This window comes from Anguilla anguilla, chromosome 10, assembly GCF_013347855.1.
Source record: "Anguilla anguilla isolate fAngAng1 chromosome 10, fAngAng1.pri, whole genome shotgun sequence".
Lineage (NCBI taxonomy): Eukaryota > Metazoa > Chordata > Actinopteri > Anguilliformes > Anguillidae > Anguilla > Anguilla anguilla.
The window spans coordinates 17,013,842-17,041,569 of record NC_049210.1 but is presented as its reverse complement, the minus strand read 5'-3'; the positions used below and the strand labels follow the sequence as shown (position 1 = coordinate 17,041,569).

Below are 27,728 nucleotides of genomic sequence, written 5' to 3'. Positions count from 1 at the left end.
CAGCAGGCTTTCCCCACCCCGGTGGGGGGACGAGAGGCCGCTGCCAAGATCCGCGGAATAACAAGGCCGAGAGAGAGAGAGAGAGAGAGAGTGTGCGTGTGTGTGTGTGTGAGAGAGAGAGAGAGAGAGAGAGAGAGTGTGTGTGCGAGAGAGAGGGGGACAGAGAGAGAGAGTGTGTGTGTGTGTGAGAGAGAGAGAGAGAGCGTGTGTGCGAGAGAGAGGGGGACAGAGAGAGAGAGTGTGTGTGTGAGAGAGAGGGGGACAGAGAGAGAGAGCGTGTGTGTGAGAGAGAGAGAGAGAGCGTGTGTGCGAGAGAGAGGGGGACAGAGAGAGAGAGTGTGTGTGTGAGAGAGAGGGGGACAGAGAGAGAGAGCGTGTGTGTGTGAGAGAGAGAGAGAGCGTGTTTGCGAGAGAGAGAGGGAGAGAGAGAGAGCGTGTGTGTGTGAGAGAGAGGGGGACAGAGAGAGAGAGAGTGTGTGAGAGAGAGAGAGAGATAATGTGTGTGTATGTGAGACAGAGAGAGAGATATGTTTGTGTGTGTGTGCATGAGAGTGTGTGTGCATGTGCTTGTGTGTGTGTGTGCGCATGTGGGAAAGAGGGAGTGTGTGTGTGTGTGTGTGCATGTGAGAGAGAGAGACAGAGAGAGTGTGGTGAAGCACATGTGTGTGAGCGTTTGTGTGCTATATGCATTTGTGTGTGCATACAGATTTACTACCTGTGTAGGCGTTTGTATTTATGTGTACATATGTGTGTGTGCACATCTGAACATTTGTGAATGTTTAAATATACCAGAGTGGAAAAAAGTCCAGCTGCTTCAGTCATTATTCATTATGTAGTCATGTGTCCATACCTGTACTGACTGAAATGATAATGCCACTAATTAAAATTCATAGGATTGTACTTGTTGAATGAAAAAAATAAATAAAAATGCCATATCTGTTGAATACCAAATGTTGTAAGATTCAGGATTTCTGAATATGGTCAAAGACAGTATTCTTCTACAAATGTTGAAGCAGCTGAATGATACAGGGGGGTTGTGTTAAATGTCCTGGCCTCTTTTTCTTCTGTAGGAGTGAGGACAGCCCAGACCATCTTCTATCATGGAGGGTCAGAACAGCAACCTCCAGTGCAACCTGGAGGAGCCCAGCAAACTGTACAAGGCCGGACAGAACTTCCAGGACCAGGTAAGGCCCGTCCCCGCGCTCTGCGGCCAGGCCGCACCGCGGGGCACCCGCCATTTTCTGACCGAGACGAACTGCGGTCGGGCCCAAGAGCGCGAACGACTAGCACGCTAGCGTGGAACGTTAGCTCCGAGGAGCAGCGCTGAGCGTCGGGGGCAATTAAGTCCTCTTGTCAAAGGGGGGAAACGCGTCGACTGAGGACTGTTTTTTTTTTTTTTCACCGAGCGCGGAGTTTCGAACCCGGGCCCTTTGAAGCGGGCACCCGGCGAAGACGGAACGCTCCCCGCGCCTCGCCACGCGATCGGGAGCGACGGCAACCTCAAAACAAGTCAGGAGGAATAACTTTGATAGCGCTCGCTAACGCGGAGCCGATGCGTTTTTTTTATGCACAAAAGGCATTCATTTAGTTTTTTTTTTTTTGCTGCGCGGCGTTCATCTGCATTTTAAAGGCCGGCTTGCGGGATCGTCGTTGCCTGGGACGGGACGGGAGAGACGAACTCCGACGGAATTTATCGCGCGTCTGCGACGTGACGACAGGAAACAGGGCCGGGGTTCTTGTTCTCTGGAAACGGCCCCTTGTTTCGTCGCGTTGAGTCATGTGGCGGTGCTCGACGCCCTTAATGAATTCTCCAGCAACAGCGCCATTGTTATTCGGGAAATTAAGGTTAATTTTCTCCTCGTCTCTCGGCACCGAGATGCCAATTACCGCATCAAGTGCGGCGGCGGGTTCGATTGTGAGCTAATGTGTGTTTTCGTTGTCACTTCGCGGGGCGGACCGTGTAATTACTCCGTCGCCGGGCGCGGCTAGCGGCTGGAGACGAGCGTACGCTTCTTCTCCTCCCTCTCCGCCTTGGGCTAGGCCCGTTTTCCCGCCTCTCCATCCCTCCCCTTCTCCGCCTCTCATCCCCTCCCTCTCCCCGTCTCTCTCTCTCTCCTCTGCTGCCTACGGGCCAAATCCTTCCCAAAAAAACATGATTTCGTCTGGTGTCGGCTGCATTTCCCCCGAGGATCGAGCCTCGTTTTATCAGAAGTTTTTTTCTTCTCAACATTTTTTCTTTTGTTTGGTTTGTTTGGTTAACGACCGTTTTGATCCGTGTTTAATTTTCCACAGACGGAGCCAAGTCAGCCCCTGTCTCAAATGACAGACGGTTGTCCCCCCCTTCCGCCCCCCCCCCCCCCCCAAACCCCCCGCCACCGCCGTCATCGACTTCAACGTGTCCCCGTCAGATCGCATCGAGCGCGTTTGACGCGCCCCACGCGCACGGGCTCCCAACCCCGACAGCAGGGGAACGAGAAATTTTTTTTTTTGGTTCCCAGACCGAGCTTCTGAGAAAGCCGGCGCGTTTCATCAATAGGGAAAGCGCAAAAAATAGATTAACAAAGCCATCCGGCGAAGGAGAGAGGCACTTTAGAGTCTCCGTTAGGAGCATAATCACTGCTGGCGCCGTTAGGGAGTCCTCAGCCGGGGAGTAATTAACAAAAGCGGGAGAAGCCGGGCGCTACGTCTTCCCCACAGGTGGGGGGCCGGGGGGGGGGAGAAAACGAGGCTTCATCTCAGCTGACAGGCCGACGGCGATTTAAGTGACGTCGCGTTTAGCCGGAGTGTGATTCTCATTGTTCTCGAAAGAGCATGAGTCGGAACTGATACACGGCTGGGGGAGGCGACTGTTTCACATGTCCACCGTTCCCGTTCCCGGCTGTCTGCCACGACTGCGGTGACGAGACCTGTCTATAGCCGGACCTCCGGGGGGGGGGGGGACGGGGGGAGGGGGGCTGGATCAAAGTCGTTCAGTCCCGTCCGCGTTCTTCCCATGGACAGGCGGTTTAAACGCTCCCTAATGCGAGGGGCAAGGGGGCGAGGGGCGGGCGGCGTCGCTCTGAGCCGCGAAACCGCGCCGCAGGCGGCCTTCTGGTCTCCCTCCGCGGGCCCGCCCGGATCGGGTCGCATCAAACTTAAAAACCAGGCGGCTAAAGGGTCCCGCCCCTCTATATCTACAAAAGACCGTCGGACCCTACGCACCAGAGCTCTTCGTTTGTCCTACTTCTGGTCGCTTGTCTCGGCCCTCCCGCGTGCCTGTGCTCTCGGGTCACGTTTCCGGTCTGTTTCGGGCCCCCAGTGGGAGAGTGACCTTCCCGCTGTGGGCAGGACAGAATAAACCCTCCCCACCCGCCTCTTCAGACCACACTATGGCTCCGCCGACCCTCTTCTGCTGTCCTTTCTTTATTCGTGAACTTCCTTATTTTGATAGGTTCTATAATACACACAAACAATGGGTTTGCTATATCGTGGGGTTTGTTTGGTTAAATTGATTTTAAGAACAAAAGTAAGAATAATTAGAGGAAAGTTTTGTGAATGAGGCCCATTGATTATAAATGGGCCTTCTGTGCCTTCTTGGTGATAGCGCTTTTTGTGACAAACACTGATATTCCCCACTGTTGTAAGTTGCTCTGGACAAGAGTTTCTGCTACAGTAAGTGATTTAGTGAGTGAGCAAAGATGAGAAAAGCCATAAATTTGCTTTGTTACACAGTGATAATGTGATTGTTTTGAGAAGCATACGCACTGCTGACACGGCAGCCATTTTGTTCTGATGATGTTTAATACGTTGAGCGTTCGGGCAGCGCGAGTTCGTAAAATACTGAAAGCCATCCTCGTGGCCTCATCCGAAATGGACACAGAAGCTCTTTTTGTCCTGACCCGAGCCGGGTACAGCGCTGGATGAAAAACAGAAACAAGGGCGCGTTCTCCAGCTGTTTGGACGCACTGAAGCCGCGGGACTGGACGATCCAGACGGGGGCACGCGAGGGTGCCACACCACACATATCTCCGTCATGAGATCAGATTTAATCGCCGTGGAGCGCAGCGAGCCGGCCAATCACCTGCTTTCCCTGGAAAAATAGGGTTGGGCATTGAGACCTGTAGTTGTGCTTCAGAGCCCTATGTAAAAAATATCGAGGGCTAATTCACACTTGTAACTTTTATTAACATTTATTAAAATTACAGATTTAATTAGCATTAGCAACCTCAAGCAGTCGCATAGTATCAATTTTTTTATCTTGACGTGCATACACTTTTACCATTTCAGATATTCTTGCCTACTCCAGTGGGAAACGGAACAGGATATGGTAAAGAGTATTACATATCCATATTCGAGACAGAATATTAATGTAGCGTGACTGAGGGATGCGGTCTGCATTGGCCCTCTGTGAGATGTTTAATCTGGAACTAAGACAACAAAGTTTCAGAGTAACTCATTGACATAGTCTGGGTTATTCTTAAGAATTCATTTGACATTTTTTTAGTTTTAGTTTTAGACAACGCAGCTGCATTTGTTGAGTATTGACAGATATGACTGTGTCAGTGGGGTAACCCCCATAAAGGAAAGTGTGTAAAGGGGAGGGGGGAGACATAGAGGGGAGGAGGAGAGCATTTGGGGAGAAACTAGGTGTGTAGATGGAGAGGAGGGCGCTACACCAACAAGAAGAGGGCTTAGAAGAGGGCCTGCAGGGCATAGATTAGCAGTTCCCAACCAATTTAAAGAGTGAAAACATTTTCCGTGACTAAGCTCTACTTAAAAGGTGTTAAAAATGTGAAATGTTCAAATGTGAAATGCAAATTCTTTTATCATTATGCCAAAACTGATGCATGCACACTAGTGCTGTGCATGTATAAGGTACAATACTTTTTACAATTATGCAAGTGCGTAATATACAAAAAGTTTAATTCACATCTATATCGCCACTCACCTCAGTTTGAGAATGACTGGTATTGACGGTGTGTTGTTGGAGGCTGACAGGTAGGCTGTGTGATTTATCAGCTAGCAGCCACTGTTGGGAGTGTCAGGGAGATGGGTGTTACAGGGAACCGGTCATGTGGTGACGTAGTGTTTGGGGAGTGGTGTGTGTGTTGTGTGTGTGTGTGTGTGTGTGTCGGGGGGGGGGGGGTGTCCATTAACGTGGCTGCTCTAATCAGCGTTGATGGAATCGGGAGGGGCGGGCGTGATGCTAATCTGGGTCATTGCATATGTAAATGCACAGCTGGGATCTTTGCACTGCCAAAACACATCAGCCGGGGTGTCCGCGCGTCGCCCGGCATTAGCGCCAACACGGCGGGCAGACGGGGGCACTAAACGCACCCCGTCCCGGGGCGGGAGGAATTACCGCAATTACAAACGGCGTCAGTATCGCGCTCCGTCGCCGTCCCCGTCCCCGCGCGGACGCCTGGCGCTCGGAAGGACGCGGCGGGGGCTCCCCCCCCCCCCCCCCCCCCGCAGGATCACCGACGGGCGCGTCACGCGCGGAATCGGAAACGCTCGTCAGGAGCCGTTTCTGCCGCTGTTTTTGAGCAAAAAAAAAACAAAAAAAAAAGATTTGAACCTTTATACTCAAGTGCCTTTTTCTTTCCTATCCTCGATTGGAAGATTGTTCACAGAGGCTCTTGTTTGAGCAGCAGTTGATCCCCTGATCCCGGAGTCGCTTACTTCCTGCGGGTTTAAATAGAACGGGAGGAAGAGGAAGTCCTTGTTGTGGCTCTTCTCGTCTTCATTAGAGGGAGCCACGCCCTCCCTCGGTGCTCTCAGTCGGTGAAGTGCTGTCATGGGCAGACACTTGGCCTGTGGAGCCGCTATTGTGAGACCGTCCCCTCCTCACAATATGCTCATCAGCGCTAATTAGCACAAGTAGCAGCTATTAGCGAGGGCTGAGTCACTGCTGATCACTGGCCAGGATGAGCACTCAGAGCGGACCGACCGCGCCGCCTGGGTTTAACTCGCTAGCGAGCGCCTGCCGACGCGTGCACCCGCACACGCTCCGTCTTCCCTCACTTCTCTCTTTCTCTCTCTTTCCTTCCCCTTTCCTGGCATTTCACTGTTTCACTGCTCTTCTCACAACTGTGTGTGTGTGCGTGTGTGTGTGTATGTGCGTGTGTGTGTGTGTTTGTGCGTGTGTGTGTGCATGGTTGGGATTATTTGTGTCTATATTATACTATGGTAGTATAATGCAGTATTATTGTGTGATTGTGTAGGTGTGTGCTCGTGTATGATTGTGTGGATGTGTCTGAGTGCGGATGTTTGTGGAGGTGTGTGCGTATGCATGTGCGTGTTTGTGCCCGTGTGTGTGCGTGTGCCCGTGTGTGTGCATGTATACGTGCGCGCGCGTGTGCGTTTATGTGTGCACGTGTGCGTTTATGCGTGTGCATGTGCACACGCGCGCTTCGCTGCAGTTTGGGCTTTTCGCTCTGAACTTTGATCGCGTCTCCGGGAAGGTGGCGCGGGAGAGAAACGATCGGAGCGCCCAGGACGTGACCTTTCCCTTCCGATCGCGCGTTACGGCGGAAGGGAGCCGTGTCAGAAGCGCGCTGACAGTCCGCGCGGACGGATCCGCCCAAAGGTCAGAATCAATCACCCGGGCCGCTGATGCGTCTGCGCCCGCTCTCCCAGGTGCGCCGGCTGTCCGGATGACATGTGGATATACACTTCCTGACGGGAGCCGGGCTCCGTCGCTGTGTACTCTATAATGTTCCTCCTGACGGTGATTTGCTCGGGGCGGGGGGGTGGGCAGGGGAAGGGGGGGGGGGGGTGGAGGCCAAAAACAGGGAGTGTTTTTTTCTCCCCCCGCCGTTGTCTTATTGATTTGACAGTGACAGCCTTGCCCGGGCCGGTGATTTGTTGCGAAACACAAAAGGCTTGTTCGGGCCGCGGAAGGGCTCGCGGCGTTCGCCCGCGCGGGGCGTCGAAAAGGCGAGCGGCGTTCCCGCTCTTTTCTTTTTTTAACGCCCGGGGATGCTCTTTACGCGCGGAGAGAAGAGCGGGCCTCGCTAACAGGTGGCTGGCTGGACGTGCGACAGGAAATGAGCAGCGCCGTCTTCTTGTTTTCTAACTCCATTCTTTATTCGAAAAGAAATGTGGCTGCCGTCTCCGTCGTGCCAAAAATATGGATACGTGTTTCCCAAGCTAATTGCGCCACGGGGGGATCGGTACAATAGAATTCGACGATTGTATTTGTGCTCACATTATTTTTGGCAGCATCAATTAAATACAAAAAAGCAACGATTAAATTTGGAAGCTTCCTGTGAGAGAAAAAAAAAAAAAACAGTTTCAAACTGGGAGGCTTTAGACTCAGAGAGCTTGATATTATTCTCACGATTTTCACATCAAACCCTTATTTATGCGATAGGATGAATCGGTGCATTGGACATGTCTACACATTATGCCTCCCAACAGAGCAATATTAATGAGGAATGGTGTGTGCAAGGCAGACTTCACCGCAGGCCTGTTTTCAGAACGGTGGAATATCGGATCATTTGAATTTATATTCACACGTTAACTCTGTGAATTGAGTAATTACGTTTAAGTAGTCCTGCGTTCTCCTTGTATTATTCACCGGAGAAATTTAGAGGTGTTCGTATGTCAAGGAAAGGAGTTTCTGCGATATGTTTAGCATTCATTTGAGACAGAATATCTATTAACATTACTTACGTCAGTTTGTCCGGTGTTACATTGTACAGCAGAAGTTAACTGACGTACTTGACATTAATTGGCGTGAAGTTGAATTTTAAAATGTCGCTTTCATGAGAAGGAACTTCTCCAAAAAGCCAACCTTTCAGGAAATATGAGTAACTTTTATTAATACATAAACTACGTAAGACAAGTATTAATTCCGCAGTGTCTTGAATTAACTTTATTGGTCGCAGAGCCGTGAAGTGCTGACAGTGCAAAACCAATAGCGCGGCCTGTCTGTTTATGCGTAAAGCTCAGAAGTGGAGACGCAAGGTTTTCCGATGCCGGCAAAACAGTGATTTGTTCAGTGACTCATCTCCCTCATCCCCTCCTCGCTACAGTGGAAGCTGCCGTCCTACCACAGCTGCTGCACCCTGGCCAACTTCCGCATCGAGAAGAAGATCGGCAGGGGCCAGTTCAGCGAGGTGTACCGCGCGGCGTACCTGCTGGAGGGCAAGCACGTGGCCCTGAAGAAGGTCCAGGTACGGCTCTCTTCCTCTCTCTCCCTCTTCCTCCCGCCCTCCCGCGGAGCTCGGTCGCGTCTCCGCGCTAACGTAGCGCTGCTGCCCGAGGAAAACCGACGGATAACGCGCCTCGGCCCCTCCTCCATTTCAGCAGTTTAGAAAAATAACAGGAAAAAAAAAAATGACTGTACGTGCAAATTTTCTGGCAAGCGTAGGGGAAAAAAAAAATCTCTCATCCAAACAAAAAGGAGTGAGAGAATTAATGAACGTCACGCCGGTGACTGCGAAGGTAAGGCTTGCGGAAAACGGCGCGTCTTGTTCAGCGCGATGTGTGCGCGCGTGCTGCGTGTGTACGGGTAAGCGCGCGCGGGTCCCCGGTGACGTTAGCGTTGTGCTTGTGTTTTCTAGATATTTGAGATGATGGACGCTAAGGCGCGACAGGACTGCATCAAGGAGATAGACCTTCTGAAGGTGAGGCAGCGCGCTGTTCGCTCGACTCAAACGACAGATGTATATGAAGCGTGATCAGCAGTTTCGGCATCCTGGCATCGTAACTGTAATGTTGCTGATAATTGTGAATGTGACCATCCATGGCTGATGATATTTGATAATGAGTAATGTGAGATAATGTGTGGTTTGTGCTAAATATGAGCCTTGAGTCAGTACATTCGAAACTTAAGTTATTTAGTTGTAAAGCTGCTAGAAAATTACAGAGCATCTTCAGTTGGGGAGGAATGTAGTTGTGTATGGATAAACAGGTAGGCAAGACAGAGAGCGAGTAAGAGAGATAGAGAGGGAGAGAGAGAGAGAGAGAGAGAAAGTGAGCAAGAGAGAAAATGAGAAGAAGAGAGAGAGCAGGGAAGAGGGAGAATGGGAGAGCTAGAAAGTGAGAAAGAGGGAATAGCGGAGAGAGGTAGAGGGTGAGTGTTTGTGAAAGAGAGAACGGGGCAGACAGAGACGGAGAGGGAGAGAGCCGCGCCTCGGCCCTCATCGACGTCGATGTCAGGGCCTCGATGCCGCCGCCCGCCTCGGCCCGCCGCTCTAATAACTCGTCAAATCGATAGCGCCGCGTCTGCCGCTCGCCCTGCCCGCAGCGCGCGGTCCCAGGCCAGCCGCGGTTTTACAGCGGCATAAATTATGCGCGTGACATTTTTACCATTCCTACAGAAAAGGGAGAAAAGAATCATTCATCTCCAGGTTACCGTTTGTTTTGGGAAATTGAGCGACTCAGCCGTTAAAAAGGCGGGAGGGGGGCATTGGTGCCTGGTAAGTGTGCACATCGGGGCTGGGGTGGGGGTGGGGGGGGGCAGTGGTCAGACCTCTCCTGTCGATGGACTGTCAGCGGTCAGAAAACTTTTCCTGGGCTTTTTCTACCCAACGCATATTAAAACCACACGGCGGCACTGAAATACCGCCATTCACACGGCCCCCAAGATACTGCCTGAGACCAGACCTGGTCACATACTGCCTGAGACCGAACCTGGTCACATACTGCCTGAGACCAGACCTGGTCACATACTGCCTGAGACCAGACCTGGTCAGATACTGTCTGAGACCAGACCTGGTCACACACTGCCTGAGACCAGACCTGGTCAGATACTGCCTGAGACCAGACCTGGTCAGATACTGCCTGAGACCAGACCTGGTCAGATACTGCCTGAGACCAGACCTGGTCAGATACTGCCTGAGACCAGACCTGGTCAGATACTGCCTGAGACCAGACCTGGTCAGATACTGCCTGAGACCAGACCTGGTCAGATACTGCCTGAGACCAAACCTGGTCAGATACTGCCGTAGACCAGACCTGGTCACATACTGCCTGATACCAGACCTGGTCAGATACTGCCTGAGACCAGGCCTGGTCAGGCTAAGTGCATTCAGCCAGGCCCTTTGTACAGAGTGACAGAGCTGCTTTACCTGAGCAGCTGTGCAGTTAAATTTTTTATAAAAAACAGCAGGGGGAGGAGAGCATTTTCCGCCACTGGTTTGGTGCACAGCTCGTGTCAGCGGTGAGCTGAGGTTGGCTGGGGCCAGATTCACCCATCACCCCCCCCCCCCACACACACACACACACACGCACACACACACACACACACACACACACACACACACACACACACACATACACACAGACACGCACACACACACGCAGGAGGGAGGGTGTCATGTGGAGTCAGGGAGGTGTTTTTCCTCAGCCTCCTCCGTCGGGGTGAGGCGTGCGCGGCCGGGCCTGTCATGAGCCGCCTGAAAAGGCCATTTTACTGGTGACCTTCCTGCCTGTCAGAGGCCCGCGCTCGCTTGCCACGCGCCGCGCGCTACGCCAGCAAAAACCGCCTCTGCTGAGAGAGCCCCTTACACCGCCAGCGTGGCGTCTACACGCTCGTACACACACACATGCTCGTACACACACTCGTACACACACACACGCTCGTACACACACACGCTTGTACACACACACGCTCGTACACACACGCGCTCGTACACACACACGCTCGTATGCACACACTCGTACACACACGCTCATACACACACACGCTCATACGCACACGCTCGGACACACACTCACGCGTGCGCGCGAGCATGCAGGCTCACGCCCTCACACACACATGCATGTACATACTCGATCACGCGAATGTTATACACATGCTCGAGTTCGCTTGTGAACGTGCGCTCATTCAGTCACTCATGCACCCACCCACTCACTCGTTCACTCACTTATTCACTTGTTTACTCACTCATTCACTCACCCATTGACTCACTCGCTCATTCATTTATTCACTCACGCACTCGCTCACTCATTCATTCAGTCACCTACTTATTCATTCACTCACTCATTCACTCATTCATTTGCTCATTTAGTCAGTCACCTATTCACTCACTCACTCACTCAGTCACACACAGATACTCACGCATATGCTCACACACAGAGCCGGCTGGGGCACACGCCCGTTCGCGGAGCAGAGCAGGTTTCTGTGGTGATGGTGTGCCGTACCTCCGGCTGATCCCGGCAGCAGATCCCTCCAGCTGATCCCAGCTGCTCCAGGCTGCTCTCCCCCTCAGACGCGGGCCCCCTGCGGGACCACGCCGCGGATTCACGGGACTGCACCCAGCCGGGCCGGCACCATTACGATTGCTGCTATCGCACACTTACACCTGCAAGCCCTGCACCTCGTGTGCTCCTGTGCTGAACCCTCACTGGCCTGCGGCAACACCTCTCATTGGGCTGTTACCCGCGGTTACCGTCCGCCAAACCCTGTCCTTCGCGAGCTCCCGGCACCTGTCCGTCTGCGTTGGGGGCACGGGGTGAGGCGATGTGGCGTGGGGTGGCGCGGCCTGGTGCCGCGCGGTAAGCTCCTCCTCTCCCGGCTGCAGTTCGAGCGCGGGGCCTCCTCCGGCGCTCGATACCGGAGCGCTGGCAGCTGGAACGGCCGCGCTCATCGATTACCGATAGCTCAGCCGAGCAGAGCGGGCGAGGAGCGCGGTCGAGCTGGAGCCGGGTCAGGATCCGCTGGCCGCTATGCTGGGAGAAGGCTGTCCCTGTACAGAGCTGGGCTGGGCTGGGCTGGGCTGGGCTGGGCTGGGCTGGGCTGGGCTGGGCTGGGCTGGACTGGGCAGGGCTGGGCTGGGCTGGGCTGGGCTGGGCTGGGCTGGGCTGGGCTGGGCTGGGCTGGGCTGGGCAGGGCTGGACTGAGCTGGGCTGGGCTGGGCTGGGCTGGGCTGGGCTGGACTGGGCTGGGCTGGGCTGGGCTGGGCTGGGCTGGGCTGGGCTGGGCTGGGCTGGGCTGGACTGGGCTGGACTGGACTGGACTGGACTGAGCTGGGCTGGGCTGGGCTGGGCTGGACTGGGCTGGGCTGGGTTTGGATTAGGCTGGATTGGGTTTAGGTGCCATTTGCAAGGAGCAATACCCAAAGCAGACTGGAAACAGAAGAACTATTCTACCTGTTCACTTTTCAGCCTGCTCACTATTCCTCCTTTCTGTTTCTATGCAGTGTTTACGTAGAGGAAATAAAGACCAATTACTTACTCAGATGGGAGTCCAGTAAATACTTGGTTTTTAATTTTATGATTTGATTCAGGGTTTTTTTTTTGAGTGCAGGGGGTGCAGTTTTCATTTCTGTTTGTTCTCTCTAGTGATTTTTTATTTTTCATTTTAGTTTTTCTCTTGAACAACATATTTATCTAGGTATAGTAGTTATCTGGGGAGAACAGAAATACAAGAAGCAGAAAAGAATAAGGGGTCTCATCATTAGTGATGTGATCAGAAACATGCTGGAAAAACGGAGCAGCAGCAGCTTGATCTTGATTTGCAGGTTTCATGACTTGTTTCTGATTTGGAGCTTTAATCAATTTTTTATTAAAAACGAACAGACAGGGTCTTCATCGGGGTGTAAAAACCATCTCACTGCACCCTGATGTAGACCCTGTCTCTTTATTTTTATATGCTCTTTCTATAATAAAGGCTTTTGCTCTTTCTCCTGCTCTGTGTAAGTGTACCTGAAGCCTGCTATGTTTGGCCTTTTTCTTCATCATGCTTTGGATGAATGAATGAATGAATTATTGCATTTATATAGCACTTTTCCTGATGCTCAAAGTGCTTTACAGTGATCAGGGGAAACTCATCTCAGCCACCACCAGTGTGTAGCATCCACCTGGATGATGCACGGCTGCCATTTTGTGCCAGAATGCTCACCACACATCAGGAGAGGGAGAGGACCGGTTAAATCAGGGGATTCTTAGGTGGCAGGTTGAGAGAGCAACTATGGGTGCGGTTTGTCAGTTGGAACTTTTATCTGGGCAGTTAGTCCAGGCAGTCACACAGCCTGGCCAGAGTTTTATGAAAATCCAAAAAAAAAGAATAATTTCAACGTGGAAACATCATTGAAATTTTCATTAATTTTGGTGAATAATCTTGGTGAACTCTGGGCAGGTGGGGAAAAGCAAACACTATTATTATTGTATTATTGTGAGTCAGATTCAAGAACAGGTGTGAACTGAGGCCAGTTGCCCTGCCTTTTATATCAGGAAGTTCTCCAGACATTTCGTGTCAGTTTTGTTGACTGAACCAGATGAGCTCTTGCATAAATTCCAAAGGACCGGGTCGCTGTAGGTGTGACGCGGTGATGAAGTAGATAAGTAACTCCTCGTGGGGGGGTGAGCACGGCGAGGGCTTGCGTTTGTGAGTCACTGACTCTTCCTTTCCCCCCCCCCCTGCAGCAGCTCAACCACCCCAACGTGATAAAGTACCTGGACTCCTTCATCGAGGACAACGAGCTCAACATCGTTCTGGAGCTGGCGGACGCCGGCGACCTGTCTCAGATGATCAAGGTCAGCGGCAGACCGCCGCGGCGGGTCGTTACCGCCATCAGACCGAGGGAGCTGCCGGCCGTGCCCGGGCGGCGGGGGCGGGGGGTTGGGGGGTGTGTGGGCGAGCGCTGACAAGCGGGGGTCCTGTGGGTCGGGATCATTATGGCAGCCGGTGTTTGTCGTCCTGCTCCATTATTTATGGGCGCGGAGCGGACTCCGTGAGGCCAGGCGTGAGAGGAGGGTTCAGAAACGGGGCTCGCTGTCGGACTCGTGTCAGAATGCCCCCCCCCCCCACACCCCCACACAACCTCCACACCACCCCCTCTCTCTCTCTCTCTCTCTCGCACTCTGTCTGGCTCGTCTTACAAATGCGTACACGCGCTCATCTGGTCGCTGGAAAAGCACTGCCCCTTTGCCTTCCTGTCCACAGTCGCCACGGAGATCAATACTATTCACAGGGAGGTCAGGTGCGGTGTTTGGTTTGAGTTTTTTTCAGGTTATTTTCAACTATTTGTTGAAAAGTTATCTTGAGGAAGGTATTTATTAGAATACATAATAATCATGACATCAATGACTGAAAAAATGATGAGTAATACAGAAGCTATTTTTTATTTCAGTTTTCTGTTTAATTTTATTTCATTTCCTTTTTTGCTGTCATATATATATTTTTTAACATATTTAAAAAACAAATTTAATAGGAACCAAAACTTGAATGAAATGTAGTAATTACCAGCATAAGTTTACTTCATAACGCATAGTGCAGATATACAGTCTTTGTGTTTTTAGTCATTTTCCATACATCCCTCATACTAATGTGATTTTATATGTACTTGAACTTGAAATGATTTCATACATTAATACATCACATTTTTTTTATAAAGGGAGTAAAAAAGTTGAAATGTGAAATTAAAAATAAAAGAAGTTTTATTAAGTAGCAATTAAATTATCTAGAATTTTGTCGTTGTGTTTAAGAGGCGTGAAAATTAAAAAGCAATGTTTGTATTTTTGGTTTTGTTTTATTTTGTCAGCTTAATTTTCCTACAGCACAAAAAAAACAGTCTAAATTCAAGATTTTCACATTTAGATAAATGCAAGACACCTGGTAATTTTCAGTTGTAATATGCCTATCGCAGTCAAAATATCCTTCAGTCAGCTCACGGCAAAATGTAGAAAAAGGTTTAAAACCGATAAATAAAAACGATGTGTACATAAACATGCGTTGTATGGTGGCGTTAAGTACTGCACGTCTCACCAGCTAATTGATGGGATTGGTGTTAATTATGCGCCGTGGTCATTCAGGAGTGGCAAACCTCGTTAAGCGGAGCCGTCTAATGGCCCCTAATTGGCGGCTCAAAGAACGGAGTGGAGAGGGTTAAAATGTTAATGCAAAGATAAATAATTCTTCTGATGTTTAGCAGTATTTCAGCAGTCACCGGGAGACGGATATGAGATGATGGGCGCTGTGTGTGTGTGTGTGTGTGTGTGTGTGTGTGTGTGTGTGTGTCTGTGTCTGCGTGGGGGTGGGGGAGGTTAGTGGCAGATTGCTGGTTGCCAAATCTGGCTCATATTTTATGCATACCTCCTCTTTCCACAGTATTTTAAAAAGAAGAGACGACTCATCCCTGAAAGGACAATATGGAAATATTTTGTACAGCTATGCAGCGCCGTAGAGCACATGCATTCCCGCAGGGTAATGCACAGAGGTAAACATCTCTCTCTCTCCCTCTCTATCTCTCTCTCTATCTCTCTCTCTCTCATATCTCTTTTTTTATTTGTCGCTTATTTTCCCCTGATTTCAGATCCTCCCCCCCCCCCCCCCCCACACCCCGTCCCCGTCTTGATAAACGTCTCTCTCCGTCTCTCTCTCCGTCTCTACGGTTACAGCCGCCCGTTCCGGCGGTTTTGTTTGGCCGCTCCCGCCGCGCGCCCGTGCGCTCTCACTATCCCCGCGCGGTGAATCACGCAGCGGGCGGCGAAACCCGCGCCGTCCGCGCCTGGGCGCGTCGCGCGTCTCCGTCCGGGGACGGGCTCGGCGGTGGCGTTGTTGGCGGCGGCGGTGGCGGCCGTGCGCGCGAGGAGAGCGGGGAGCCCGCCGAGCGGCGCGCGTGTCAGAAGCCGCCCATTAGCGGAGCTGACGGAGCTGTCCGTCACGCGGCGGGTGGGCGGGTCTCTCCAGCTGGGGAAGCACGCCCATCCCGTCTCTTTATGGCGCTGTCGTTAGCGCTCGCGGAGCGGACTGGGGAATATTTAAGCGTGCTTCTCCGATGAACTCGGGATGACAGAGGGAACTAAACATCATTAAAATCCATCTTGCCCCCTCCTCTCACCCCCCCCCCCCCTCCCCAGAACACTTACATCAGCGTTTTGAGATGGGATTTGCGTCTCTGTTCTGCTGAAACGAGCCACGGGGGTTTCTGGTGGCGGGGGAGGGTCAGCGACAGCCGGGAGACGCCTCGGTTCCCCCCGGAGACAGCGAGCGGGGACGGGGAGAGGCGGGGCAGCATGCCCGACCCTTGACCCCTGACCCCTGACCTCTCTCGCTCTCTCTCTGTCGCAGACATCAAGCCAGCCAACGTGTTCATCACCGCCACGGGAGAGGTGAAGCTGGGGGACCTGGGGCTGGGACGCTTCTTCAGCTCCAAAACCACCGCCGCACATTCCTTAGGTGAGCCTGTGCGCCGCACCCCGAAACCTCCCCCTCACACACCGCACCCCAAAACCTCCCCCTCACACGTTCCTTAGGTAAGCCTGTACACCGCACCCCAAAACCTCCCCCTCACACGTTCCTTAAGTAAGCCTGTACACCGCACCCCAAAACCTCCCCCTCACACGTTCCTTAAGTAAGCCTGTACACCGCACCCCAAAACCTCCCCCTCACACGTACCTTAAGTAAGCCTGTACACTGCACCCCGAAACCTCCCCCTCAGACGTTCCTTAGGTAAGTCTGTACCACGCCCTGTTAGTTCTGTCCACCTCCTTCCCACAATGCACCCCATTGCACACCTCACCTTTTTATACTCCTCTACAAATATACCCCACCACATACCTCACTTTACTCTCCTCTAAAAGTACACCCCATTACACACCTTACCTCTATACAGTCCTCTACAAGTACACCCCATTACCCCTCACCCCTGTACACTCCTCTAAAAGCGCACCCCACTACACACTTCAACCCTGTGCACTCCTTCAACTTTGTTTGTATGGTGCTTTTTGCAGAGGCACTGTCTCAAAGATGCCTTACAGTGGAAACACGAAATAAAACGCACATATTCACACCTGCAAACCTTGTGTTAATCTAGCCTTTAGAGCCGAGAGTATTGGGCTGTGGCAGTTGGAGGTTTCTTATTCATATAAAACGAGCTGAAATGAGTATCGAAATCGCTTGAGTAGGCCGAGACTTCCCCTTCTCGCTGGTCACACTCATCGCATCCTGATTGTGGGTGACGTTGCGTGTGAGGAGGAAGCACAAGTGTGTGGCCGTTTCCTCTCATTTCACTCTTCTGCACCGCACTGTACAGACGTGGCTGCGTAGGACAGATGCACGGGCTGGCACTTCTGCTTCTGTGGTGGCGGCGTGTGTGTGCGTGCGTGTGTGTGCGTGTGTGTGTGCGCTTCTGGGTACACGTGCGTGCATGTGCGTGTACTCTGTATGTTCGATTTTGTATTTCTGTATGTGGGTGTGACCTGTGTGAGACTTAGAGTGTCTGAATGTGTTTTACGCACCCTCATTTGTTTGTGTATTATGGTTTTTCTACAGTGTTTTTGTACAACAGAATACATGTGTCTTTGGGTGTGTATGTCATAATAATGTAATACAATGTAGTGTGATTGTGTGCGTGTGCGTTTGTGTGCGCACGCGTGTGCGTTTGTGTGCGCACGCATGTGTGTTTTTTCCTGCGTGTGCACGTGTGTCAGGGGCTTGTGGGGTGGGACAAAGGGGGTGGGGGATTCGGAGCGTGGGGGGGGGGGGTGGTTTAGGGGGGCACTGGAGGTCTCGAGGGGCAGGATTAACCCCCTGCTTGCCCCCAGGCCACAGCAGCCGTACGGGGGGATTAGACGCACACAGCCCGCCGCCCCGGCTGGATTAGGCCGCTCTTTCTGTTTCATTTCCAGCGCTTTATTCACCGGGAGCCCACAGGAGGAAACTCTGGGCTGCAGAAAGCAGCTAATTGATGCCACAGGAGTCAGGGGGTGTGAGGAAGCAGAGAAAGCCATCCTTTATTCCTCTGGCTCCTTCTTTCAGTGTTTTTTTTTAATGGGGAGCTGTATACAAAACCTGGTATGAAACGATCGATAAATTCAGTTTGTTGCAAACAGTTCGATTTCGGACTCAAAACCTTTCAGGTACTCTAAAGCTGAAGTCTATTCATGCGTCATGCAAATTAATAATAATAATAATAATAATAATAATAATAACAATGAGAGGATGTTGAAGAATATGAAAAATAATAGAAAGAAGAGGAAGAAGGATAATAATAATAATAATAATAATAATAATAATAATCACAGGAAGAAGAAGCTAGGCCATCAGGTTATCTCATATCCAGATATTTAACTAATGGCCTATTTATTTTTGCCCGTGCGTCTATGGATTAGCCGTGCTTAGGAGAATTCTGGTTTTTAGTGAGCATTCATAATCCCACTTATGCTGGAGTTCAAATTCTCTGTCAAGACTGCAGAATAACATGTATACATGTACATAAAAACAGACATTTTAGTTGTCGAGTTAGTGGTTCAGTTGTTTTAGTTGTTGCATGTCCACCAGAAAGATCAAATCGTAATTTTCTTCCTCTGACCAATCATAAAACTGCTGCTCCAGGCTCATTTGACGTGTAATCATTGTGCACCCGAGTTCTGCAGAAGCAGACAGACCGTTCATTGTTTCCAGCCTCCAACTCACAAAATGGCTAAAGCGCTGGTCACAGACAGTAAGGTCACATATTTCAGGCGGTGCTGATCCGTCCAACAAATCCGCCTCGCACTGCTAGTGAGCAGCTGAGTACAAAGCAGCCATTTCCTCTTGGCCCTGTGTATTGTTTGGGGTCTGTGAAGGAGCAGTTGTGTGTGCGTGTTTGCGTGTGTGTGTGTGTGTGTACGCGTGTTTGTGTGTGTGGGTGTACGCATGCATGTGTGTGTGCATGTGTGTGTGAGTGCACGTGTGTGTGTGCGTGTGTGTATGTGTGCGTGCATGTGTGCATATGTGTGTGTATGCGTGTGTGTCTGTGTGTGTGTGTATGCGTGTGGCATGTGTGTATGTGTGTGAGGTGTGAGTGCATGCGCGTGTGTGTGTGTGAGGTGTGAGTGCATGCGTGTGCATGCGTGTGTGTATGTGTGTGTGTCTGTGTGTGTGAGAGTGTGCGTGCGTGTGTGTATGTGTGTCTGTGTGTGTGTGAGTGTGTGTGTGTGTGTGTGTGTGTGTGTGTGAGTGTGTGTGTGTATGTTCGTGTGTGTATGTGTGTGTGTGAGTGCACATGTGTGTGTGCGTGTGTGTATGTGTGCGTGCATGTGTGCATATGTGTGTGTATGCGTGTGTGTCTGTGTGTGTGTGTATGTGTGCGTGCATGTGTGCATATGTGTGTGTATGCGTGTGTGTCTGTGTGTGTGTGTATGCGTGTGGCATGTGTGTATGTGTGTGAGAGGTGTGAGTGCATGCGTGTGCGTGCGTGTGTGTGAGGTGTGAGTGCATGCGTGTGCGTGCGTGTGTGTATGTGCGTGTGTCTGTGTGTGTGAGAGTGTGCGTGCGTGTGTGTATGTGTGTCTGTGTGTGTGTGAGTGTGTATGTGTGTGTGTGTGTGTGTGTGTGAGTGTGTGTGTGTATGTGCGTGTGTGAGTGCGCGTGTGTGTGTGTGAGTGAGTATGTGTGTGTATGTGCGTGTGTGTATGTGTGTGTGTGTCTGTGTGTGTGTGAGTGTGCGTATGTGTGCCTGTGTCTGTGTGTGTGAGTGCGTGTGTCTGCGTGTGTGTGTGTGTATGTGCGTGTGTGTGTGCGTGTGTGTGTGTGTGTGTGAGTGTGTGTGTGTGTGTGTGTGAGTGAGTATGTGTGTGTATGTGTGTGTGTGTCTGCGTGTGTGTGTGTATGTGCGTGTGTGTATGTGTGTGTGTGAGTGCGCGTATGCCCATCTGTCTCATTTTGCCAGTGTCTTGCTGTGCCCCTGTCTCTCCCCATATAAAGCGCCAGCGGTCTTTGAGGGGAATGTTTTCATCCCTTTTGATGTAAAGCTAATTGCCGCAACTTTACATTAGCCGCCCTCTTGATGTAACTGCCTTTCACCAGTCATTAGGGCTCTGTAAACGGACTGAAAGGCAGCGCGCGGTGCGGAGGGTGCGTAGGGAGCGGCGGGGAGCGGGCTGCCCTCTCAGAAGCTCCCCGGGGCCGCGTGGCGGGGCCTCGTGCGAGCGTCACCCCCCCCCCCCCCGCGGGGGACGCGCCGCCGGTACGGAGAAGGTATCATTACCGAGATGAGTGGACCGACGATCACAGCTCAGCGGCCACGGGGCCGGAGGGGAGGGGCGGGGCGGGGGGTGTGGGGGGGGCGCAGGTGTCGGCTCCAAGGCTCCGTCGCCGTGTCGTAGCCCAGCGACCGAGCCTGATGGCGTAGGAGATGGACAGGCTCCTCCTAACCCAGACCGGGCCCAGAGCAGGTCGCTAGCGCGCTCGCGGTTGCAGTTAGCGCCTGGCGGAGCAGGTTCGTCGCGCCGCGCAGTGCAGGCATGGCGCCTTTCCCGCCCCCGTCAAAAGTCCTCGGCGTGAGAGAGAGAGCCCTCGCTCTTACTCACGGCTCCTGACTCAAATCTGGATTGCGTCTGTTGGGTTCAGAACGTGTGTCACATCTGTAGGTGTTGCTATGGTTTTTCAAAGCCGAGCAACAAGCAGCACCCCCGAGTCAGTGTCGCGGTATTACCGGTCACGGTAAAAAAAAAAAAAAAAACCTTTCTGAGGTTCGGTCCCCCTGCGCCTCACTTTTCCGTGCCGGGGTCTTGTCACAACGGGGCGGCGCGCGTTTATCGAGTAAACCTTTCCGCAACGCGGGGACACGACGTTTACGGCGGCGGCGGCGGCCGATTTCGAGCGGCGCCAAGGCGCCGGAAATTGCTGTTCTGGGGTGACTCGCATAAAGCGCAGCTCAATATTTAAATGGCCGTGGCAGTGTGACAGCTTCACATTCGGAGGATTTTATGGAGATTTATGGAGATGGGAGCTGCGTTCTGCGGCATGAGTAACATTATGACACTTAGCTAAATGCAGTTCTGTGGGAGCGAGATTGTCTGCTGGTTTTGCAGAGGAGCTTGAAGATACACAAATAATTAGCCTGAAGAAAGGAGAGAGAGTGAGCAGGGAAAGGGAGAGGGGAGGGACAGCAGCGCTTATCTTCGCAGTTACGAAAAGATGAAATGAACATTATTGGTCATGTCTTTGTTGTTTTTTATGCAGGCACTTAGGAAGACAACCGAAATGAAGGAGGTACCAGGTCTATTAAAATAAATGTACGAGGGTCTATTAAGCATCATTTCTGGGGGAAAGTTTTCTCCTCACTGTTGTACAGTAAAGTAAATGATTCGGTTCCTTAACTGTCAAGAAGAGCAAGGCGGCATTCTCTTAATGAGGCATGGCTTAGTAAATGACTGTATGCCACCTGAAAATCAATTGTCATTGAACTTAAAAAATACGGTGCTTTCCGTTTTGATCTTTGTGTCTCTTTATGAAGCTATTCGTGGCATTTATTAGTATGTGGAGTTATACAGATTTAAATAGATGTGGTCTATTTAGTAGAACAATCAAAGTGTCTTTGTTGTTCTGATAAGATGCTATGTACAGTAAGAAGGGGATTTTTGTCTAGTGTATAATTTGCGGTAGGAAGATGGTGTCTGAGTAGGACCGTACTGAGAGATTTTGAGAGGCAGGTGCTCAAAGTGAGAAGAGGGCTCACAAACCTAGAAAAATTGTTCTGTGACACTCAGCTATTGTACAGAATATATTTTACAAAAATGAATGAATGAAGAGTAATGACCATAATGATAATAATGCAAATACATTATTTTAAAATCAAATCAAAGGGGTACATTGAGCATTTGGGGAAAATGGGGCGGGTACTTGGTCAACCAGCCCCCCCCCCCCCACTTCCTTACACATGCCTGTGTGAGTTCCTCTCCTCTAATACTGCCAGTTGTGCATGTGCCCTGCATATCATGCTTGGATATATGAATTAGGATCCTATATCAGCTATACCAAATGGGCACAAATTGTTACCTGCGCTGAATTGTTTTTGTTTGCTGCATTATTTTGTCAGCAGGCCCATATCCATATCTTTAAAGCCATGGACTGTTGACTCCATTCTGGCGTAGTCATGAGAGTATAGATAACGTGAAGATGTGAAAATCGCACTGCGTAACTGAAATTGAAATGGAAGTCATCTCAGAGGGACCAGCACGTTCCACTTTTAACGGCTCAGATCGAGCTGAATGGGAAGCTAGCGGACGAGGCTCCGGTCTCTCGGACGACGAGAGGCTACCCGTACGGCGACGCGGGCGAGGTACGGCACGTCGGCCTCGTTAAAATGGCCGCCGAGCGTCCGGAGCGGCCGGAGCGCCTGTGCGTCCAGCCCCGTCACAGGCTACCGGAGATTAAAGCCACGATGGCGGGAGATGGCGGGAGACGACAGCGCGCACGCTAATTATGCCCGGGCTCCTCTCCCTCTCAAAACAAGGAGAGCGCCGCCTGTAATTCCATTTCAATTTCCGTATGCAGAAACGGCGAGAAGTGTATATATCCCGTTTGTGTGTGTGTGTGGGCGTGTGTGTGTGTGTGTGTGTGTGTGTGGGTGTGTGTGTGTGTGTGTGTGTGTGTGTGTGTGTGTGTGTGTGTGAGTGTGGGCGTGGGTGTGTGTGTGTGTGTGGGCGTGTGTGTGTGTGTGTGTGTCTGTATGCCTGTATATGTGGTGGAGGGGAACTCATTAGTGTCCAGAGACCGGCAGAGACGTGTCCGTAGCTTAATGAAGGCGGCTGGCAGTCACAGACAGCGACTCTAACAAGCCGGCGACGGGCAGAAACACTCGGGTTACCCCGGCAACAACTGTGAACTCCAACCCGGAAGGTTAGCGACCCGCGCGCGCGCGAGGATCACAGGCGTATGCAAACACGCTCGCGCTCGGTTTCTGCTTTTCTTCCTCGTGCTCTTCTATCCATTTTTTCTTTCTTTTTCTCTCTCCTTCGACTCCCCCCCCACCCCCCCACCCTCAGCCCCAACCCCCCACCCCACCCTCCTCGCCGCGCGCGCATGCAGGCGGCACCCTGGCACCAAAGGGCAGGCGGCGCCGTGGCGACCGGTCTGACAGGTGTGCTGTCCGGACTCCTGGCGGCGAGTCCGCTGCCGCGGGGCGGAGCGGGAGCCGTAATTAGGAGGGGGAAACAGAGCGGACGTCAAACAAATGATCAGGCGGGGGGCTCCTGTTTGTCAGGAGAGATCGCCTGCGCGAGAATTAAGTGACAGCGCGTGGCGGGATAATGAAATAAAAATGAAAGATTTGCCCGCGCGCGGGGTGCGGGGTGCGGGGTGCGGGCGAGCCTCGGCGCTCCTCGGCCCTCTCCGCTCGCAGCCAAACGAGCCCCCCTGTGCCGTCATCGGCGAGACGGAGCAGGAAATCTCCGCGGCGGCCCAGTCCCCCCCCCCCCCCCCCCTCCCTGCCCCCACCCCCTCCCCCAGCATAGCTTCGCCCTGTCACCCACTGTCCCCCTGAAACACGTCAGCCCTCTAATTAGCCTACGTCTCCTCACACGTTTGTTTGTTTGTTTGTTTGTTTGTATGTCTGGCGAAATGTGTTTGCAAGATGTGTCGATGAAGAAGATATGAAATTAAGCTGTCTTGGACTTATCTTTTTTTTTGTTTTGAATGAAATATTTATTATTGGTATATGCACACGTGTGTGTGTGTGTACATCCATGCATATTTGTTTGTGCGTGCGTGTGTGTGTGTGTGTGTGTGTGTGTGCACTTGCATGCATGTGTGTGTGTATGATTGCTCATGTGCCAGAAGTTCCAACCTCATTCAAACCTTGAACAAAATTTAAAGGCAATTGAGGGAAGAAAATGTTGAGAGTTTGTTGGTTTAGAAAATTTAAAAAGTTCATGTTGATAATAGTTTTACAATTACAAATGGATCTTTTAGAATATAATTACAGCGAGATTCCCTCCACCAATTACCCTGAATCCCTTCGTTTCATCTCTCCTTCTTTTGTTTAGCACTTGTTCCCCTTTAGCTGTTAACAGTGGGTTTTATAATTAAAAGGTAACTAAAGTGTTCAAATTACAGTCGAGTTCTGGGTGCCAAATTATATTAACAAAAAGAATAGACCGTACTATACTTTGTCGCATATATTTTGTATGAAACAGAAGTATTGGAGCTTTTCGGTACAAAGAAAGGAAAATATTTTTGCCAGTGTACGCATGCATCTTGGAAATAAAAAGCATAAAACTGTTACCTTAATTATTTTGAGCAATTCTAGAGATCTGGTTATGTTTCTGCTCTTCAGTAACAGATTTAACATTTAGTATTTCTAAAAAAATGAGATGACCCTTTTTGGTTATTTTGAAAATAGGTTCAAATCGATAATTATGCAGGAATCACGCACAATTAATATTAATACATTTTCTGTGGTGATGGAAGCATTTTACACATTTTTCACATTACACATTTTCAGGGAATGCTGTTACAAATTGTCATTGTAATTGTAAATCCTTCAAGGTCTGAATTGAGTCAGGACCCTAGTCCTGTGTGGAACACATAGCCAAGACTGAATGCAATTTTCTTTTTCTGAGATCATAAAGGAGGGTTGGTTGGAATGCTTGATTCAGGGGTGTACAATAATGGATACATTTACATATATTTATGAAGCAGTCTTAAGATGTCTCAAGTGTGCATGTGAGTTGTGCTGTTATGCAGCCCTGTGTCTGTGCATGGGTGCACGCATAGGATTGCTCTAAATCTGTAGTGCTTTCGTGTAGTGCTTTTCGACGTAGCTGCGCCCATCATATTCAGCTGGCTCAATGGGGCACAACTTCCACCCCCCGACCCCACAGGAGTCCTGCTTCTTTTGGGACGGCGCCGCCCCGTCTAGAAAAGTCGCGCTCGGTCGAAAAAAGTCCGGACGACGGGCGGCATTACAAACGAACGGGATCGCCGCGGACAGCCTCAGCAGCGCGGCGGCCGTGCCCATCAGAGCGGAAGTCATCGGATCTTCGCCGCACTTCGGTTTCATCGCGTTAAATTACGCGCATGTCTGTGGGGGCAGGGCGGGGGGGGGGGGGCGGGGTTAGATTCGCGGCGGATGTCTGCACAAAAAAGCCGAGGCGGACCTGCGTTCTGATGGATGTTAGGAGGGGACTGTTAATCAAAGATGCTGATGCTTTCCGTTATTAATTATCTTCCCAGCGATGGCTCTGCCGCTCATTGACTCAGATAAATATTGGTCTAGCTCAGCTGGCTCCGCGCATGATAATGCCGTGCGAGGGCTTTGATTAATAACCTCTGATTATCCCGCTCTTGTCATATTGACTAATGCGGCGCATTGGCATGCCGGCGCTGATTAGACTGGAAGCGGAGAGCGCGGCGGCGGCAGCGGCGGCGGCAGCGGCGGCGGAGCGCGCTCGTTACAGGCCGTCCCTCCGCGTTAGCGAGCGGGCGGGCCGGCGGCCCGGAGACGGAGGACCGGGGCCCGTCGGTCCGTCATCGTCCGCCCCGAGACGGGTCCCCCGCGCCCGGGCCTTGTTTTGCCAGGGAGCTGGCGGAGGGGTAATGGCTTCTAAACGGGCGCTCTAGCGTACCGCTGCTCTCTTTTTCGTTTCTTGGGGTGGGAGGGTGGGGGGTTAGGTAGGGTGGGGGCATCCGTGCCATCGTCCTCGGTCCGCGCCCTGGTCTAACGAAGCCCCGACGTACGGTTGTTAGCCCCGGCGTACGGTCGTTAGGCCCGACGTGCGGTCGTTAGGAGAGCGAAGGATGTCCTCATCGGTTATTGCGAACGCCGTCTCTACCGTTACGCTATCTCTTCTCGGTAAATCCGGACGCCCGCTTTTAAATCGCCGTTCGCCCGACTCGCGCCGCCACGAAGGAAGGCAGAGGCGGCCGCACGGCCGTAGCCTCATTACTTTCCCCCTTCCTGTTTTTACTTTTTCCTTTTTATAAAAAAGTACTTTCCAGAAGGTTCAGAGCTTTCTGTCAAGACCAATAAAAGCAGGGCACAGACAGTCAAAACAGAACGCCATATCGGGCAATGAGGACAGAGACAGAGCGTCGCTTGTGTTCAAAGCTGTAAGCATTCCTAAGAACAAGAATTAACTCCCTGACATATTTTTCAGATTCATACTACAGAAAAAAAAAATATATATCATATATATGTCATATATGTACTGGAATTGTACCACAGGTTCTGTTAATTGCCACAAAGTGCATTTACATCTATGTAAACATATGTGCATGCGCGTGTGCATGAGTAGAGACACATGAGGGTATTTACTGCACCGTTTTTTTTTTTTTTCTCCTGGGAGCCGAAACGATATCAAATGCGTGTTGTGACACTTCTTGTTTGTTGGTTTCTCTCTCTGTCTCGGAAACGTGCTAACGCTTCATGTGCCGCGAACGCCGCTGAGCCTGCTTCTCTCCCTCCGTTGCAGTGGGAACGCCCTACTACATGTCTCCTGAGAGGATCCACGAAAACGGATACAACTTCAAGTCAGACATCTGGTCACTGGGCTGTCTGCTGTACGAGGTAAGAGCGGCGCAGAGGTTGGCGCGCTATCGGGAGGTTAGCGCGCTATCGGGAGGTTAGCGTGCTATCGGAATGCTAATGGTCAGCGGGGGCCCTGAGTTCAGTGCGTGTCCGCGCGAGTAGGAGTGCTGGTGAACAGAACGCGACGCTTACACCCGTCAGAGGTCACTCTATCCTCAGCAGTCCTTTCTTCAGCGTAGCCGTCAAGGCTGTTTGAAAAGCACGTTTGCTTTCGTTTTATTATTTTTGCTTTCTTTCACAATTAGCCTTTAGTACACCTAGAATGCGTGTAAAGAATATGCTTTAGAAATCGCAGATCCTTAGATGAGAAAAATCAAGGATTTACTTTCTTCTTCTGAAAAGGCGTTCGTTGCTTGAAGTAATCCATAAATGCCTGCGCTAAACATCTGTGGCGCTCTGAGGGAGACCTGGGCTGGGCCGCTAACACGCAGATTCTCCTCGAACCCGAGCCGCGTTCCCAGCTCCCCGCCAAAGAGAGGGGAGGGGTGACGTTGACGAGCCGTAGGGCCGAAAGCCGAAGAACTCGCCGCGTCGAGGCGTCGCGTTCTGCGTCTCACTCCAGTCGCAGGGAAGCAGAGAAGAGCTCCAGAACATCTGCGTGGCGTTTGCTGCAGCGTTTTCACCGGGACGGGTTGACAGAACAGCGCGCTTTCAGAAAGAAACCTGCCAGCGCAAAACAGCTGCTATCAACAGGGATCCAAATGCAGTGGAAACTGGCTTTTTGAGGGGTAAATAGGAGGGTAAATATGTACATAATTAACTCAACTGATTTACTAATTAGGTGGGGAAACAGAGTGAATTTAAAAAATAATGGTTATCATAATTAATTACATTCTCGGTATAAAGTGCCTTCCAAGAATCTTAAAGCCCTCTGCAGAAGAGTATTGAGCATATGGGTGTAGATAACTCACCTCAACAACCCTATGACATTGATCGAGCCTGAATTGTGTCTCAAAAGACACCTAGTACTCTAATAGTCATAAATAATCTCTCTCTCTTCCTTTCTCTCACACACTCACACACACACACGCGCGCGCGCATGTACTCACGCATGCACGCACTCGCGCGGTTGCGGAAACGACGCTGGCTCCGCTTCGGAGAGAATTGAATTTCCTGTCAGCCTCGCAGTGGTCGTCCGGCCCTTGGCTCCCGTCCGTGGAAACTAAATAACACTTTAATTCTGTTAACAGACTGCTTTCAGTATATTAAGCATTCCCATCTCCACCGGCTCAATTGGAGCTGATTTATGTGCTGACAGGCAATAGGGGCGCCTCGCGCCCTCTCCGCGCGAGGAAGAAATATCACTGCTGGGAGCTAAATAAAAAATCAATGGGGAGGAGGAGGAGGAGGAGGAGGAGGAGGAGGAGGAGGAGGAGGCCGGAACGGTCAGGGAAAGCGGCCGCTCGGCTGGAGTTTAGCAGCGTTTTTTTTATTCTCCGCTGACCGTAGCTGGGGAAACCGCCATTGATTTACCCCCCCCCCCTCCTCCCTCCTCCCTCC

At 51.3% G+C, this 27,728-nt stretch overlaps 1 protein-coding gene across 5 annotated transcripts in view; it reads left to right on the top strand.

Annotated features, from left to right (window-relative positions):
* Nucleotides 1–27,728, top strand: part of LOC118206618 (serine/threonine-protein kinase Nek6-like) — a 61,696-nt gene that overhangs the window by 23,275 nt on the left and 10,693 nt on the right. For all 5 annotated transcript variants that reach the window (XM_035379501.1, XM_035379500.1, XM_035379497.1 and 2 more), the window contains 7 exons: nt 1,071–1,184; nt 8,019–8,159; nt 8,550–8,612; nt 13,357–13,467; nt 15,041–15,149; nt 16,004–16,111; nt 26,113–26,207. In XM_035379501.1, the coding sequence (XP_035235392.1) occupies nt 1,101–1,184; nt 8,019–8,159; nt 8,550–8,612; nt 13,357–13,467; nt 15,041–15,149; nt 16,004–16,111; nt 26,113–26,207 (711 nt within the window). In that variant the 5' untranslated portion in view covers nt 1,071–1,100. The remainder of the gene's footprint in view (nt 1–1,070; nt 1,185–8,018; nt 8,160–8,549; nt 8,613–13,356; nt 13,468–15,040; nt 15,150–16,003; nt 16,112–26,112; nt 26,208–27,728) is intronic.